General features: G+C 48.7%; 1 protein-coding gene across 1 annotated transcript; it reads left to right on the forward strand.

Moving 5' to 3' along the window:
- The first annotated feature begins 9,996 nt into the window (after nt 1-9,996).
- On the forward strand, nt 9,997-11,722 carry LOC119295645 (cytochrome P450 94C1-like). Its single transcript, XM_037574089.1, has one exon. It carries the CDS (start codon nt 10,044-10,046, stop codon nt 11,571-11,573), a length of 1,530 nt encoding a protein of 509 aa, XP_037429986.1. The 5' UTR covers nt 9,997-10,043; the 3' UTR covers nt 11,574-11,722.
- The last annotated feature ends 4,729 nt before the right edge of the window (nt 11,723-16,451 follow it).

A 16,451-nucleotide genomic window follows, 5' to 3' on the forward strand; every position in this document is an offset into this window, starting at 1 on the left:
ATTTGAGGACAATGAGACTGTCATGGATGCATCTCATCCAACTAGTGTTGAAGCTCAGGAGAAGAGAGAGAGAGAGAGAGAGAGAGAGAGAGAGAGAGAGAGAGAGCAAAGGATACAAAAGCAGCAAAGGCAGCCAGTGCACCAGATGCTTCAACTCCGATGGTTAAGACCAAGCAAGATCAACTTAGTTATCTGCTTGAGGCTACTATGAGGATTGAGAAGGGCTTGGCAACCCTAACTCGGAATCAAGAAAGTCTTGAAAGGATCATTGAGGCTAAATTCCATGATCTAGATGTGAAGGTCACAGGGATCCAGACCACTGTAGAGAAGCTCTGGGAAGAGAGTGAGGACAGGAATGACAGACCTACCACAAACACGTTTCAACAAGTGCCAAGGGCACAAAGGTCTTCAGCAGTTCCAGTTGTCAGTGACACTAGGACTACACTCAGCTCCTGCAGCAACTGCCGCTGTTGCACCTCCAGTTTCAACTCCTCCAACTCCACAGACATCAGCTAAAGTATTTGCACATGGTCTCCTCTCCACTCCATCTGCGCACACCGGAGCAACCAGCCAGAAGACCACTTCAGGAGCTCCCAAAGATCGTGCCAAGAGTGTCGCATAGCACTATGCATTTTCAAGATTTTTGGTAAATTATTGCCAAAGGGGGGGTGTATAGATCATTAGGCTTCGAGAGAGAGTCTTTTGCTTTTTGTTGCCTCTCTTGCTACTTTGGTCATTTCCTTTGATTGTTTTCTTGTTTGATTCATGCTACAATGTTTGTGTTATGTGTGTGAGATACTCTTCTGATCATGTGTTTGATCATACTATACCTTAATGTGTGCTTGCATGATGCTATCTATGATATTTGTGCTTGATCAATCATGTTTACCCATGGTGATGAGTGCATCTTGTTTATATCTTATCATTTTGAGCGCTCCACCAATATGTATGTGACATGGAAGAGTGACCCATGATCCTAATCGATTGTGCATTTGCATTCAAAAGCAAATCTTAGATAGTGCACAAATTTAGGGGGACCTCTTGCTTATCACATACTTCTCAAAGCGGCGATGTATTTAATTCATATTATCATTTGTCGAAGCTTTGATCTATATGTTGTCATCAATTACCAAAAAAGGGGAGATTGAAAGTGCAACTAATCCTCGGGTGGTTTTGGTAACTCATAACAACATATAGCTCATTGAACTAATATCCATTCAAGTTAAATATTTCAGAAAGTTCAATGATTGGCATGGTATGGACTAGAGATGTGGACCCCTCAAAATGCTAAGGACAATGATTGGCAAAAGCTCAAGTGTCGGTGTCAAAACCGGCGGATCTCAGGTAGGGGGTCCTGAACTGTGCGTCTTAGGATCAATGGTAATAGGAGGCAAGGGACACGATGTTTTACCCAGGTTCGGGCCCTCTTGATGGAGGTAAAACCCTACGTCTTGCTTGATTAATATTGATGATGTGGGTTACAAGAGTAGATCTACCACGAGATCAAGGAGGCTAAACCCTAGAAGCTAGCCTATGGTATGATTGTTGTTGTCTATCTCTATCGACTAGCCTGGCCTCGGTTTATATAATGCACCAGAGGCCTAGGATAACATGAGTCCTAGCCGAATACGCCGGTGGGGGAGGAGTCCTTGTCTTGATCGCCAAGTCTTGTGGAATCTTCCTTGTATGCGGCAACTGTCCGGACTGGCCCATGAGTATACGGCCATGGGGATCCTCGGCCCAATCCACCTGATCGGGAGACGACGTGGTGAGTACCCCCTAGTCCAGGACACCGTCAGTAGCCCCCTGAACCGGTCTTCAAGTTAGGGACGCTCCTCGATTCTTCCGAACTGTTCTTCATCTTCGGTTGCCGGTCTTGAAAACTGGTTCAACAAATCTTCTCATCTTCTATCTTGAGGATCGCCGAAATGCATTCGACGAGTTTACACGTCGAGTATCCGAGGAGCCCCTTTAAGTTTCCGGCCTTTATCAATGCCTTGTTATTTTTATGCCACGCCTCGGGTTTGAAGTTATTCCTAGGAGGCAGTGTCCTCTTGCGTCCGAGCTCTAACACCGGACTGCATTCGAGGTATCTTTTGCAGCCGAGCACTAACGCCAGACTGCTTCCCAGCTCTATCGCCGAACTATGTATCCGAGCTCCAACGCCGGACGGTATCCGAGCTCCAACACCGGACTATGTATCCGAGCTTCAACGCTGGACTATATCCGAGGTGTCGTAAATCACCTTGGTTCAAAGAAGTTTGAAGGAGTTTAGCCAAGCTTAATGCCGGAAATGCCCTCTATGGAGCCAGCCACTAGCGTCCGAGCTTTGTGCCGGACTGCTTCCAAGGTGGTGCACCACCCCGAATGTGGGCCGATTTTTGTCAATATTTTTTGACTAGTGCAATTTATTCTCTGCCGAGATACATAGCCAGTAGCCCTCAAGGTGGGTATCGGTCTAAAACCCGAGATGCCCATAAAGGATGACATAAGACCGCTGATCCCCGTAGCTACTGAGACTCAAGTTGACTTGCAAAATCGGTCTGAGGATCAAGTCCTAGCTCGGCAAAATACTTCGGGACACAAAAAGCAGCGTGCTTAGTCCTCGAGACTCAGGTTGGGTGCGGCTGACCAACCTGAGGATCAAAATCTCCTCGGAAACTGTATTGCACTTAAAATTTTCTGCATTGGATAGGCAATGCAGTAGCCCCCGAGACACTGGTCGGGTGGCGACACCAGATCAGGGGATTGATGTGCCCCTTTAATATTTGTAAATAATAAGCCCGAAGCCCAGTAGCCCCCGAGCCTTAATGCGGGCACGGGAGGCCGAATTAAGGATCGATATCCATAGTAAAATCACATATTATGTGTAATGACTCTATGTATCCAAGTACTTTACGTCATTAATGCTTGGATCCGCATTGTACAAAACTTTATTGACCGACCATCGGCTTCCACCTCCTCAGCCAATAGCCGAGGAGTGTTTGTCCTACTTTATAAAGCCTTTATGAGGGCAAAGATTTACAACAAACAAGGCAATCTGGCCATACGGTTTTATAAACAAAGGTACGCGGAGAGACATGTTATATTACTGTTTAATAGAAGAAATGTCTTCCAAAGAAAATAGTCCCACTATCGGTTCCTTTCTTTGGGTTGTCATGCTAAGCATGATCATGAAACCTCAGCTCCAATGTAAGAGCAAAATATCGAGGATTTAGTTTGGGAGGCCAGTTAATAGCCCCCGGTAGCGTCCGGCGACAGTCGAGGTCAAGCCGTAAACACTTCGGCCATTGTTATGAATGGCCCGTCGTTTAACGCCGTCATCGGATCGCCGACCAGTTTACGCTTATTGTGACAGTCAGTTTTCGGCTTTCTCCACTGAGGTGCTTAACCATGTGAGCTGGAAGCACAATCGCAGTGGTTCTCCCTTTGCACACCTAGCCGAACAAAGCGGAACATAGGAGGCAAGCGCAGGAGCCGGGCAACCCAACTATTGACCGAAGACACAATTCGAAACCGATGCATATATAGCAATATCCGAGAATGTTTTTGCCGAATCTCTAAAGGTGTCCGGCGTTACACTGCGAGACTTGTGCTAAAAACATACAAATAGTTTAAAAGTGCCATGGGCTCGAAAAGCCAAAAAACTTATTCAAAAGGTTAATGTCCGAACTAGATCAAGTGTTCGGTGCCAATCCGAAAATTGGACTTTAGAAAAAAAAAGGTGCTTCTGTCGTGCTTTAACATGACACATCCTATCTCAAAACTTCAAGCGGGTCAGCCTACGGCTTCTTTGAGAGAGAAATTAGGCTCCCCGGCTAGTGACCGCACACTTGTGTCGAAGGAGTGATAAATAATAATAAAAACTTTGCAACGACTAAGAAGAAAAACACTTATCATAAAACGGCTCATATAAATTTAAGAGCCCCCAAGTGACTTGGGTAAAAGAATGATTGCATGTACCGAAGTACTTATATCATATCTATGTTCAACCGAACTTTAAACGCGTCTTAACCGACCATCGGCTTCTCCCTCTTCGAAGAAAATAGTACCCCCGCCGATACCTTTCTTCGGTGCTCATTGTTACTATGAGACTTGTGCAATAGATTTTTTTGTACACATGAGTTCCGTTGTGTGCCGACCATGATTGAAAACAATAAGAGCGCTAGCTTTCGGCTTCACCCAGTCTGAGGTCCGGCTCGGTTGACCCGATCGTGACAATCGCAGAGGTGCTCCCTTTACTTCCTAGCCGAACAATCGGGAACGTAGGCGTAAGCACAGGAGCCAGGCAACCCAGCTTGCAAATCGCTTAAGTCAATATGGTCCATATTGTGGTGTAATACACGAACAAGGAACGAAGCCGTACAAGTATAATCATATGCAAGAGGAAAAGGCTTCATGAAGGAAGCCCCCAAGTAAACGGGGTATTTGAATTTGCGCGTCACAAACAAAGTTTGGACAAGGAAATTTTTACAAGCAACTTTTTTCTGAAAAAGTATAATGCTTGGTCAAGCCGAACACAAGTTAAAAATTTAAAACTTTGAGCATGAAGACAACTTAGCTGGTTAATGTGTTCGGTATTGATGACACGGTCCGAGCTTGATGCGGGACAAGGTTCTATCTCCGAGCCGGTCCCGAGGTGGCGGAGCAAAGAGCTCGGCACTCCGAAGTGGTGACATAGCACGGTCAATGCAGGACGACAGGGTGATGCGGAAATCCCCGACATGGGGTAATGAAGTGTTGACGAAGCCCCCCGTCCAGCCGAGGTGACGCCAAAGGATATAGTCCGGCTGGATCATTTTCCTGTGCACAAAAAATAGTGCAAACCGAAGATAATAGTAATAATAAAAAAAATTCGTTGCATAACAAATAATTTATGCAAAGTGAGTATTAGCATGGCAAGGCCTAAATTCACAGGTCGGTTCGAGTTCCGGATGCGGCGTTCGCCGGACAATGTACGGAAACCGACCGAACCACCATGCGACCATCGTTAATGCGGCCACCATTTGATAGACCTGCGTACATATGACGGACAAACTAGAGTAATAATTCATTGGGAAAAATGAACCCTAACAAGCAAAAAATACTAGGATTAATAGCACCTGGCTTATTTGTTGTAGCAATCCGAAGAAAGGTGATTCCCAAAATTGGGACTCGATCCGCGCACCTATCGCCTGATGGGCGATAAAGCAACAGCATGGCGATGCTGGCAAAGGTTGGCTCGCCAAGGCAAAGCCCTCAGTCCAGCTAACGTGACGGAGCTGGTCGGCCAGCGACGCCGAAGTCTCCGGAGTAGGTTGATGAAGAGATGACGAAGCCCTCGGTCCAGCGATGCAGGTCGTGACGTGGTCGATGCCGGCTTGATGAAGTGACCGTGTGGCGATGCAGGTGCGCCCGCTCCGTGTAATCCATGGGGCGGTGATGTTGGTGACGATTTATCCTTCGCGATGCCGAACTATTGTTCGGCTGGCCGAGATGATGATCCGAAGAAATTGAGCTCGGCTCAACAAAGTGACGACGTGTCTAACGCAGGTCGGCCGCCGTGGAGTGATGTTGTCGGGCTGGTTTGACACTGGCGCGACGGTGAAGTTCGTATTGCAAGAATACTTTTAATACTACTGGGATGTGTTTGAGAATAAAACACAACACCCCTTACGAAAACTTCCTTCAAAAAGGATGTCCGAGATCCCGTTCATAAAGAAGATGAATTCGGGTCGGATTCGTTCTCGCGCAGCGAAAAAGATCCAAAAAGTGATGCACTAATCGGAAGTTTCCCGGAGTTTGGACGGTCGGATCGAGCTGAATTTTGGCAGGTGGTAGATATGGGAATTCCGCAGCAAATCAATGGTTGGATCCTCCAAAGGAAATCCGAGCTAGATGCTGGATACCACGCCCTAAACTCGTCCGAATTCTCGTCCAGATTCAACAGGGCTCCGGTATATCAGAGATTGCCGGAGATTCCTCCATCGAAACTCGACGAAATTTTTGCAGGGTTGTTGTAGACTTAATTCCGCATAATTCCACCGAATTAATCGTTTAAGCGACACTCGAGGAGGCGGTGGCGGCGGATACAAATTTGCTGTCCAGAAAAACAGCACGGTCGCCTGAGGGCAATGTTGACGTTGAGCCCCTGAGCTCCATGGATGACTCCTCCATGATCTTGATAGAGATCGGAGTTGGTGTTTGATGAAGGCCTTCATCCGAACATGACGATCGGAGGTAGGGCGCAGTCCTCGGTCAAGCCAAGGTGACCAGTCGAGATGGTGACAAAGAAGCTGACGTCGCAGTTGACCCGCAGTCGAGCCATTGATCCTTTCGCCGATCACACAGCGGAGCTCTCAATGAAAGCACCAATGTCGGTGTCGAAACTGACGGATCTCGGGTAGGGGGTCCCGAACTGTGCGTCTTAGGATCAATGGTAACAGGAGGCAAGGGACACGATGTTTTACCCAGGTTCGGGCCCTCTTGATGGAGGTAAAACCCTACGTCCTGCTTGATTAATATTGATGATGTGGGTTACAAGAGTAGATCTACCACGAGATCAAGGAGGCTAAACCCTAGAAGGTAGCCTATGGTATGATTGTTGTTGTCTATCTCTATCGACTAGCCTAGCCTCGGTTTATATAATGCACCAGAGGCCTAGGATAACATGAGTCCTAGCCAAATACGCCGGTGGGGGAGGAGTCCTTGTCTTGATCGCCAAGTCTTGTGGAATCTTCCTTGTATGCGGCAACTGTCCGGACTGGCCCATGAGTATACGACCATGGGGATCCTCGGCCCAATCCACCTGATCGGGAGACGACGTGGTGAGTACCCCCTAGTCCAGGACACCGTCATCAAGACTCTTCATTTTAATTTTAGTGATCCAAGATCACATTGAGTCCATAGGAAAGCCAATACTATTTTAAAGGGGATGATGTGTTGCTTAATGGTCTACTTGCTCAAAGTGCTTAGTGATATTGCTCCAAAACCCTCAACCACTTTCTCATTTCCACATATGTCCAAAACCCAAAGTCAAACTCGGCCCCATCGATTTGATCTATCCGGCGCCACCGAGTACAGTTGACATAGCCACTACCAGAAACCCAAGACAATTCGGTCTCACCGATACAGATCTCGGTCTCACCGAGATGGCATTACAAACTCTCTGTTTCCCTTCATAACACTTCGCTCTCACAGAAATGAGTGATCGGTCCCATCGAGTTTGCATGACAAACTCTCTGTTTTCTTTCATAACATTTCGGTCTCACCGAAATGAGTGATCGGTCCCACCGAGTTTGCCGGACCAGCTCTCTGTTTACTCATTGTTGAAACCGGTCTCACCGAGTTCATGAAATTGGTCTCACCGAGATGAGGGTTTTCCCTAGCCCTAGCACATCAGTCCCACCGAATTGATCATGTCGGTCCCATCGAGATTCCTAACGTTCACATTTTGAACTAAATCGATCTAACTGAGTTCTTCTATTCGGTCTGACCGAGTTGGGTCAAATGTGTGTAATGGTTGGATTTTGTGTGGAGGCTATATATACCCCTCCATCCCATCTCCATTTATGAGAGAGTCATCAGAATGTGCCTACACTTTCACTACTCATTTTCTGAGAGAGAACCACCTACTCATGTGTTGAGACCAAGACATTCCAATCCAACCACAAGAATCTTGATCTCTAGCCTTCCCCAAGTTGCTTTCCACTCAAATCATCTTTCCACCATAGCCAAATTCGTGAGAGAGAGTTGAGTGTTGGGGAGACTATCATTTGAAGCACAAGAGCAAGGAGTTCATCATCAACACACGCCATCTATTACCTTTTGGAGAGTCGTGTCTCCTACATTGGTTAGGTCTCACTTGGGAGCCTTCGATAAGATTGTGGAGTTGAACCAAGGAGTTTGTAAGGGCAAGGAGATCGCCTACTTCGTGAAGATATACCCAAGTGAGGCAAGTCCTTCGTGGGCGATGGCCATGGTGGGATAGACAAGGTTGCTTCTTCGTGGACCCTTCGTTGGTGGAGCCCTCCGTGGACTCGCGCAACCATTACCCTTCGTGGGTTGAAGTCTATATCAACGTGGATGTACGATAACACCACCTATCGGAACCACACCAAAAATCTCCGTGTCTACATTGCGTTTGCCTTCTCCAAACCCGTCCCTTTACCTTCATATGCAATGTTTTACTTTCCCCTGCTACACTCTTAGAATTGCCCGTGTAGGTTGATTGCTTGACTTGTGCTGAGTTGCTAAAATCTGCCAAGACTTAAAAATGGGAAAAGGCTAGATTTTTATTTGGTCAAGTAATCTAATCACCCCCCTAGACCTACTTTCGATCCTACAACATCACCCTTCCTCTTTGAGGAAATCCCAATGCCTATCACAAGTAGCACGCCATGACACACCCTAAGACACCTAAGCTCCACGACAATGCCCTCGGGAGGGGAAACAAAAAGCTAAGCGTCGTTGTCGCACAGTTCGAGACGGACATGGATCTTCACCCAAAACCCTTGGCACGGAGAGGAGAACCACAACGACATCCTGGAGTGGATAGCGGCATCGTGGGTGACATCACCATTGGTGCCAAAGCACAGAACTTTCACTCGGCAGCTCACCCGTGGCACCATGAGGCACCCAGGATAACCGCGACGAGTACATGACTCCGGATCTAGATTTGGGCGACGCCCTCCTAACGACAGAGAGCAAGCTCGAGCCACCCCCCACTACACCCCTCCCCACCAACATGATGAAGAGGCATAACCACCACCGCCGCCATAATGCTCGTTGGAGAGCCAATCATGAGGACTGCCATCCTTGGACACCGCCAACCATCCGCATCACAACGCACCACCCACGGTGGGAAAAGCGGACACCTCCTTCCACTCCTAACCAGGCATCAACCATCGGGTCTGGGCCAACGCCTCCACGGTAGGAGGCGTCCACACCTGCATACCCAACCAGCTTCGATAGGCCAGAGGAGAGGGACACAATTGAGTGGCCACCGATGGTCGCCTTTGAGCAAGCCCGAACCAAGCCCTCTGGCCGTTGCCTAGGGAAGCTCGCACGACACCACGCCCGTGGCCATCAGCGCCAATCCGACCGACGACATTGCTGCGCCACGGGAGCCCGACCCGGACCGACACCACAACCGAGACACTCAAGGAAAGCATAACGCAAAGGCTTGCATCAGCGCGGACAAGCCAGTCCCTGAACCCGTGAGTCGACGGACGTCCTCCACGACCTCTGGTCTGAACTATGTCGCCCATCGCAGGCACCCCGGACACCGACAACCTGGATCACACCTCCGCCACCGCAACCGCGCCACCCAAACCAACCTGCCCGGCCGAACAACCATTCCTGTCATCCCCCAACCACCACCGACCAGATCTGGGCAAGGAAACTAGATCCGCCGCGTTGTCGGCAATAGTAGGGGTTTAGATCGGGGTTGAACCACCGACAAAACCACCACCAGCTCACCCCGCTGCCACACCCCCTTGCAGCGACCACGTCGTGCCGCTCCCAACACCCCGCGCCGCCTGCCATGGCTGGCGCCGAGAAACAATGCAAAACGCCACCAACGACTGGCTTCGGCGGTGATGTTTTTTCGATCTTTTTTCTCTGGCAAGTACTCCAGACAAAACAAAACGATGATGTGAGTATGATTAAAAATTGTCAAAAAAATGCGAGTATGATTAAAATCTAACGGAATCAACTGTGTTATTTATTTTTTCAAGATTCAGGCGACTGCTAGCGGTAGCAGCCCTTGTATCATGGGTTCGGTGCTGTTTTTTTATTTGTTTTTTTAGAGGGGTTCGGCGGTGATTTGTTGGTCGTACGTACCTTGGACAAGTTTTGGGGAGCTGCGTAGCGATGGTATGAGCTGTGCACACACTAATAAATGGCAGGGAACCAAGTTGTTTAAGTTTTGGCGCACGTGTGGCATGTGCTTCCTCCCCGTCCACCCACATTATATACGCACACGCCTCCTCGACTCCCCACACCCAAAATAAGATCACATTTTTTTGCTCTTCCCTTCTCCAATTCAAGGAGCCGGGGCAGCCATGGACGCCGCCACGGGCACGGGCATGGAGGAGCTGTCATGGTGCGCGCGGTGCGTCGGCCTGGCATTCCTTGTCTTCTCCGTGTGCGTGGTGGCGCTCGGCGCGGCGCTCTTCCTCGCCCGCCGGTGGCCGTGGTGCAGCTGCCACGTCTGCCGTTCGTACCTCACGGGATCGTGGGCGCGGGACTTCACCAACCTCGGCGACTGGTACGCACACCTGCTCCGCTGCTCCCCGACCGGCACCGTGGCCGTCCACGTCCTCGGCTGTACCATCACCGCCAACCCGGCCAACGTCGAGCACATGCTCCACACCCGCTTCGACAACTTCCCCAAAGGGAAGCCCTTCGCCGCCGTCCTCGGCGACCTCCTCGGCGGCGGCATCTTCAACGTCGACGGCGACGCCTGGCGCCACCAGCGCAAGATGGCCAGCCTCGAGCTCGGCAGCGTCGCGGTGCGCTCCTACGCGTACGGCATCGTCGCCGAGGAAGTGGAGGCGCGCCTCCTGCCACTGCTCGCCGACGCCGCCGACAATGGCAGGGTGGTCGACCTGCAGGACGTGTTCCGGCGCTTCGCTTTCGACACCATCTGCAAGATCTCCTTCGGACTAGACCCCGGCTGCCTCGAGCTCGACATGCCCATGTCCAAGCTCGCCGCCGCGTTCGACACCGCCTCGCGGCTATCCGCCATGCGCGGCGCGGCGGCGTCGCCCCTGGTGTGGAGGGCAAAGCGGCTGCTGAACGTCGGCTCCGAGAGGGAGCTCAGGAAGTCCATCCACCTCGTCGACGAGCTCGCGGCGGCCATGATAAGGCAGCGCCGGAAGCTGGGCGTCGCCGGGAGCCACGACCTCCTGTCCCGGTTCATGGCCTCGGAGGCGCACGGCACCGCCGTCGACGACAAGTACCTCCGCGACATCGTGGTCAGCTTCCTCCTCGCCGGACGGGACACGGTGTCCTCCGCGCTCACCACCATCTTCATGCTGCTCTCCAAGAACCCCGCTGTGGCGGCCGCCATGCGCTCGGAGGCCGCCGCCGGCGAGAAGACAAGGACATCGTCGAAGACCACGTACGAGCACCTCAAGTCCCTCCACTACACCCACGCGGTGCTGCACGAGAACATGCGGCTGTTCCCGCCTGTGCAGTTCGACTCCAAGTTCTGCGCCGCCGATGACGTGCTCCCGGACGGCACGTACGTGACCGCCGGGGCTCGCGTGATGTACCACCCCTACGCCATGGGGCGCATGCCCCGCATTTGGGGCGACGACTGCGAGAAGTTCCGACCGGAGCGGTGGCTGACGGGCCCCGGGGGGACGTTCGTGCCGGAGAGCCTGTACAGGTACCCGGTGTTCCAGGCCGGGCTCCGCGTGTGCCTCGGCAAGGAGCTCGCCGTGATGGAGATGAAGGCGGTGACCGTGGCCGTGGTGAAGCAGTTCGACGTGGAGGTGGTTGGGCAAAAGGGCGCCGTGCCCAGGTTCGCGCCGGGTCTGACGGCGTCCATCAGCGGCGGGCTCCCGGTGAGGGTCAGGCGCGTCTAGAGACATGTTGAGTACTGTAGTAGCTAGACACTGTTTCTGTACTGTACATAGGGATATTATAAGAGAAGAAATTAATGAGAAGGGAAGTTGTTTGTGGCGACAAAAGAAGAGGAGAAATTTCTTCAAATCTGTTTCCAGAAAAGAAGAAACAATTGGTGGTTACTCTTTTCTTTTTGCGGGAAAAATTGGTGGTTACTCCATGGTAAATAAAACATCCGCCATTAAAATATGGCTTGAGGTTTAGCTCCATGGTAATATCATACAGTACTAGTTTAGATGCAAACATGAGCCGCAGGTTAGCCTTTCAGTGCAGCCTGGACGAGGAAACTGAGCATAATGAACATTTGATTCGAGCAGGGCATGGGGGACCTGTCCTGCCTGGTTGTTTTGCCGGGAAGAAGCAAGGTAGAGCTGGTGCAACCGGGGCCGCTGATGCAGCAAGCCTCCGTAGCAGTATTGTGATTTTCACCCATTTTTCTGAGCTGGTGTTTGATTTTCACCTGAAAGAGTGCCGACCAAGAAGGGTTTTTTTTTGGAACGGAGCAAAAGCTTTGCCTCATCCATTAAATAAGAACGAAAAAACTAACGCCCACACGTGTAGGTGTTTGCAGATCACCCGCACGCCTCCATCACCACCCATTTTACCACGTATGAATAGACGACATCAGCAGAAATCTTTTTGGTTTTCGGCTTAAAAATGTTTTATCTCCTAAATAAAAAAATCAAACTAAAAATCCATTTTCACCATTAAATCCGTCTTGACGAGATCTTCAAAACTAGACCCCATATTGATATGTTTTGATGAAAATTTTTTTTGCCCAGAAGTTGCCATGATGTTTACACTATAGTTGCCATAGTGCTTAATCTAAAGTTGTCATGTGGCAATTTTAGTTTGTAGATCATGGCAATTTTAGTTTTTTGATAATGGCAATTCCAGTACTTTGACCATGAAAATATTTTTTTATTGAACCATGGCAATTTTAAGTGCATGTATCATGGCAATTTTAGTTTATGGTGCATGGCAAGTCTAGTTTCTTAATTCTCTGTTTAATAATATGTTAAAATTTAATTTTAAATGTAAAAGAAAATAGTTGAAACATATTATGGCAACTTCAGTGCAAATATCATGGCAATTCATGTGCAACACACATGGCAACTTTTAACCAATTTTTTTTTCCGAAATATATCGATATGAGATCTAGTTTTGAAGATCTTGTCGCCAGGGATTTAATGGTGAAGACGGATCTTCAATCGGATTTTTAATTTAAGAGATAAAACATTTTAAAAACTGAAATCCAAAAAGATTCTCGCATGCATGCGTGCGATGACGTGGCAATCTATTTGCATTAGAGACGTGTGGTGCGTCTCCTTTCCTGCCACACGTGTGGCAGTTATCGACGTCCAATAAGAAAGAATAGAGTTTGTTACAAGACACCCAAATACACGGCATGCGGATTATTGGCGAAATAAAAGACCCTAATTTCTTTGCATCGGCGATGACCCGAAGGTTGGCCTCAGTAGAGATGGAGGATAGCAAGATTGGAGGTGAAGCACCCTTGCACTCCCTCCATTCCACAATGTAGTGCCTATAGATTTTTGTTGAAGTCAAACCTTATCAACTTTGACCAAGTGTATAGAGAAAACTGTCTACATCTATAATACTAAACATGTATATTCTGAAAATATAACTCATGATGTATCCAGTGATGTACATTTGGTATTCTAGATGTACCTACTTTTCTCTATAAATATGGTCAAAGTTTGTAATGTTTGACTTCTGCAAAAATCTATAGGCACTACATTATGGAACGGAGGGAGTATGTTTAAAAACTCTTGCGTTTCGCTCGTTCCATATTGTCCATGAGACAAGCATGGTGAGGGAGGCCTTGGCTTGTCGGCTTTGCATGCGGTCGGCGCAAGTGCTTGCCCACCGCTCTTCCACCGAGTCGAACAAGGGCCAAGCGGATGTGTCGGTTCCGAGTATGAGGAATTTCTCAATGACCAAAGACCAAAGCCACCGGGTGTAGCGGCACTTGTAGAAGAGATGATATCCGCATTCTTGCACCCTCTTGCAAAGAGGGCGAAGATCACAATTTGGCCACCCTCGCTTTTCCAATCTATATGTCGTCCAAATTCTATCTTTAAGGGCCAACAAAGCAAAAAAAATTGGAGGTTCCCAAAACCTTCCAAACCATCTTATCCATGGGTGAAAGGCCATCATAGGAATTGCACCTTGTATGCGGATGCCACCGAGTATTGCCCACTAATTGTATGTTTCCATAGGATTTCATCCTCAGTGAGATCGTCAAGATGGACCTCATTTAGTAGCATCCAAAGAGCAAAGAATTGCGTGATGTGCTCTACGAAGACGTTGATGGGGTTTTTGATCTTGAGGATCCATGCGTTGTGCTTGAGGGCCTCCCTCGCCTTCCAATTTTTTCTCTTGGAAGCTTCATAGATGAGCAGGGCAATGTCTTTCGGCTTTCTCCCAAGAAGCAAAGGAGAGTCCCAAGATGGGGTCTTCGCGCCGTTACCAACGATGATGGCGGTGGAAGCATAAAAGAAGTTGAGGTCCTCATCATCACATGGGTTTCCCATCCCCACACACATCTTGGTGAGCTCCTTCCATTCATACCCTGGTTAGCGCAACCGGAGAGCCCTTGCAAACTTGTTGGTGTTGAGGACCCCGAGCACTCTGTACTCAAAGTGGCTGGAAGACATTCTCCCAATTCACCTTGCATTTGGCCCTCGATGTCTTGTCCGATCCGGACCATAGGAAAGCTCTCTGGAGCTTGTCAACGTTGAGGAGGATGGTTGGCGGGATGACAAACATGGTGGCGGGGTAGACTACTTGTGATGTGATCACGGACTTGACAAGAGCCGTTCGCCTGATGGTGGTGATGTTTCGGTCGTCATACGTTTATAACTTGCTTGCCACTTTGTCCACGAGAAATTGGAGATCCATAAATTTTAGCTTCGAAAAGGAGAGGGGGAGTCCCAACTATCACAACGGGAAAGAAGTCCGTGCTGCCGGCAAACTTTGAGTTAAGTGACCCAAATCAAGGTGGTTGCAACAAATGGGCACCATCGAGCTCTTTTAGAAATTGATGCAAAGGTCCGTGACTTCCTCAAAACCCCTCAAAATGCTTGCAAGGTTGTCAACATCCTTTTTGATTGGAGTGAAGAGGATGGCCACGTCGTCCGCATAAAGAGCGGTCCTCATCATGGCTCCCCTTCCCCGGATTTTATGGAGGAGCCCCTTACTTGTTGCCACATCTAGAATTTTTAGAGGGGATCAATGGTGACGAAGAATTGAAGCGAGGAGATGGGGTCTCCCAGACGAAGGCCCTGCCCATGCTTGATTGGACAACCGGCAATACCATTGAGAATGATACTCGAGGATGAAGAGCTAAGGAGGGCCGCGATCCAATCCCTGAATTTACATGAAAATCCTTGCCGTTGGAGGAGATCAAGCAAGTACTCCCACTTAACAGGGTCAAAGTCCTTGCGAATATCAAGCTTGAAGAAGAGGGAGGGGGTCTTCCTCTTGTGAAGGCGTCGGCAAGATTGCAAACATAGAAAAATTTGTCGTGGATGCTTCTTGTTTTGATGAAGGCGCTTTGGGAGTTGGAGATGAGTTTATCATATGTAGGCCAAGCCTCATGGAGAGCACCTTCGCAATAATCTTCGCCATCACGTGGATGAGGCTAATGGGTCTACAGTCGGTGATCCCCTCCGCCCCTTGCTTTTTAGGCAAGAGGACCACATTGTAGAGTTGAGCCACTGGAGATTTGAAGTGTGCATGGAGTCAAAATGCATAATGACCCTGATAACCCACAAGTATAGGGGATCAATTGTAGCTTTTTCAATAAATAAGAGTGTTGAACCCAACGAGGAGCTAAAGGTAGGATATATATTCCCTTCAAGTTCTATTGACCATCGATACAACTCTATGCACACTCAACGTTTACTTTACCTAGAACAAGTATGAAACTATTTTATAGGTGTAGGGATAAGTTTGCAAGGATAAAACTAGATGTACTTAGTGAGAAAACTACGAGTAATTTGCAAGATAATAAAAGTTAGTTGTTTAGTAGAAAGCTTTTTGTAACACAAGAGAAGGATTTATCCCTAGGAAATCGATAACTAGACTTGTAATCATTATTGTAATTTTATATGAGGGAGAGGCATGAGCTAACATACTTCCCGTACTTGGATCATATGCACTTATGATTGGAACTCTAGCAAGCATCCACAACTACTGAAGATCATTAAGGTAAAACTCAACCTTGGCATTAAGTAACAAGTCATCTTTACTCCCATACGCAACAACCCCTTTACTCGGTTGTAAGCTTTTGTCACTCCAGCCACCCACTATAAGCGAATCATGAACGTATTGCAACACCCTACAGTGGGAAAACCTCATGCTTGCGCGACACGGAGGGCACCATAGGACAACACCAAAATAAAACATACAACTCAAACCAATTACGATCATCAATCAACCCATAGGACAAAATGAATCTACTAAAACATCATAGCATGGACATACATCATTGGATAATAATATATATCATTAAGCACCATGTTTAAGTAGATATTATAGTGGGGAGAAGAGCTATTACACCGCTGCATAGAGGGAGAGAGAGTTGGTGATGACGGCGGTGAAGTTGTTGGTGTAGATCGCCGTCACGAGGGTTTGCCCGGTGGCTCTCCGGCACCACCGGGAGAGAGGGGAGAGAGCCCTCTTCTTCCTCTTCTTCCTCAGCCTCCCCCTAGATTGGAGGAGGGTTTCTCCTCTGGTCCATGGCCTCCATGGCGGCGGAGGGGCAGGAGCCCCTCCGAGATTGGATCTCTCTCTCTCTCTCTCTCTCTCTC

The sequence above is a fragment of the Triticum dicoccoides genome, chromosome 4B, assembly GCF_002162155.2.
Source record: "Triticum dicoccoides isolate Atlit2015 ecotype Zavitan chromosome 4B, WEW_v2.0, whole genome shotgun sequence".
Classification (NCBI taxonomy): Eukaryota; Viridiplantae; Streptophyta; class Magnoliopsida; order Poales; family Poaceae; genus Triticum; species Triticum dicoccoides.

Coding starts and splice junctions, on each gene's coding strand:
- LOC119295645 (XM_037574089.1), top strand. CDS start 10,044: ATGGACGCCGCCACGGGCACGGGCATGGAGGAGCTGTCATGGTGCGCG.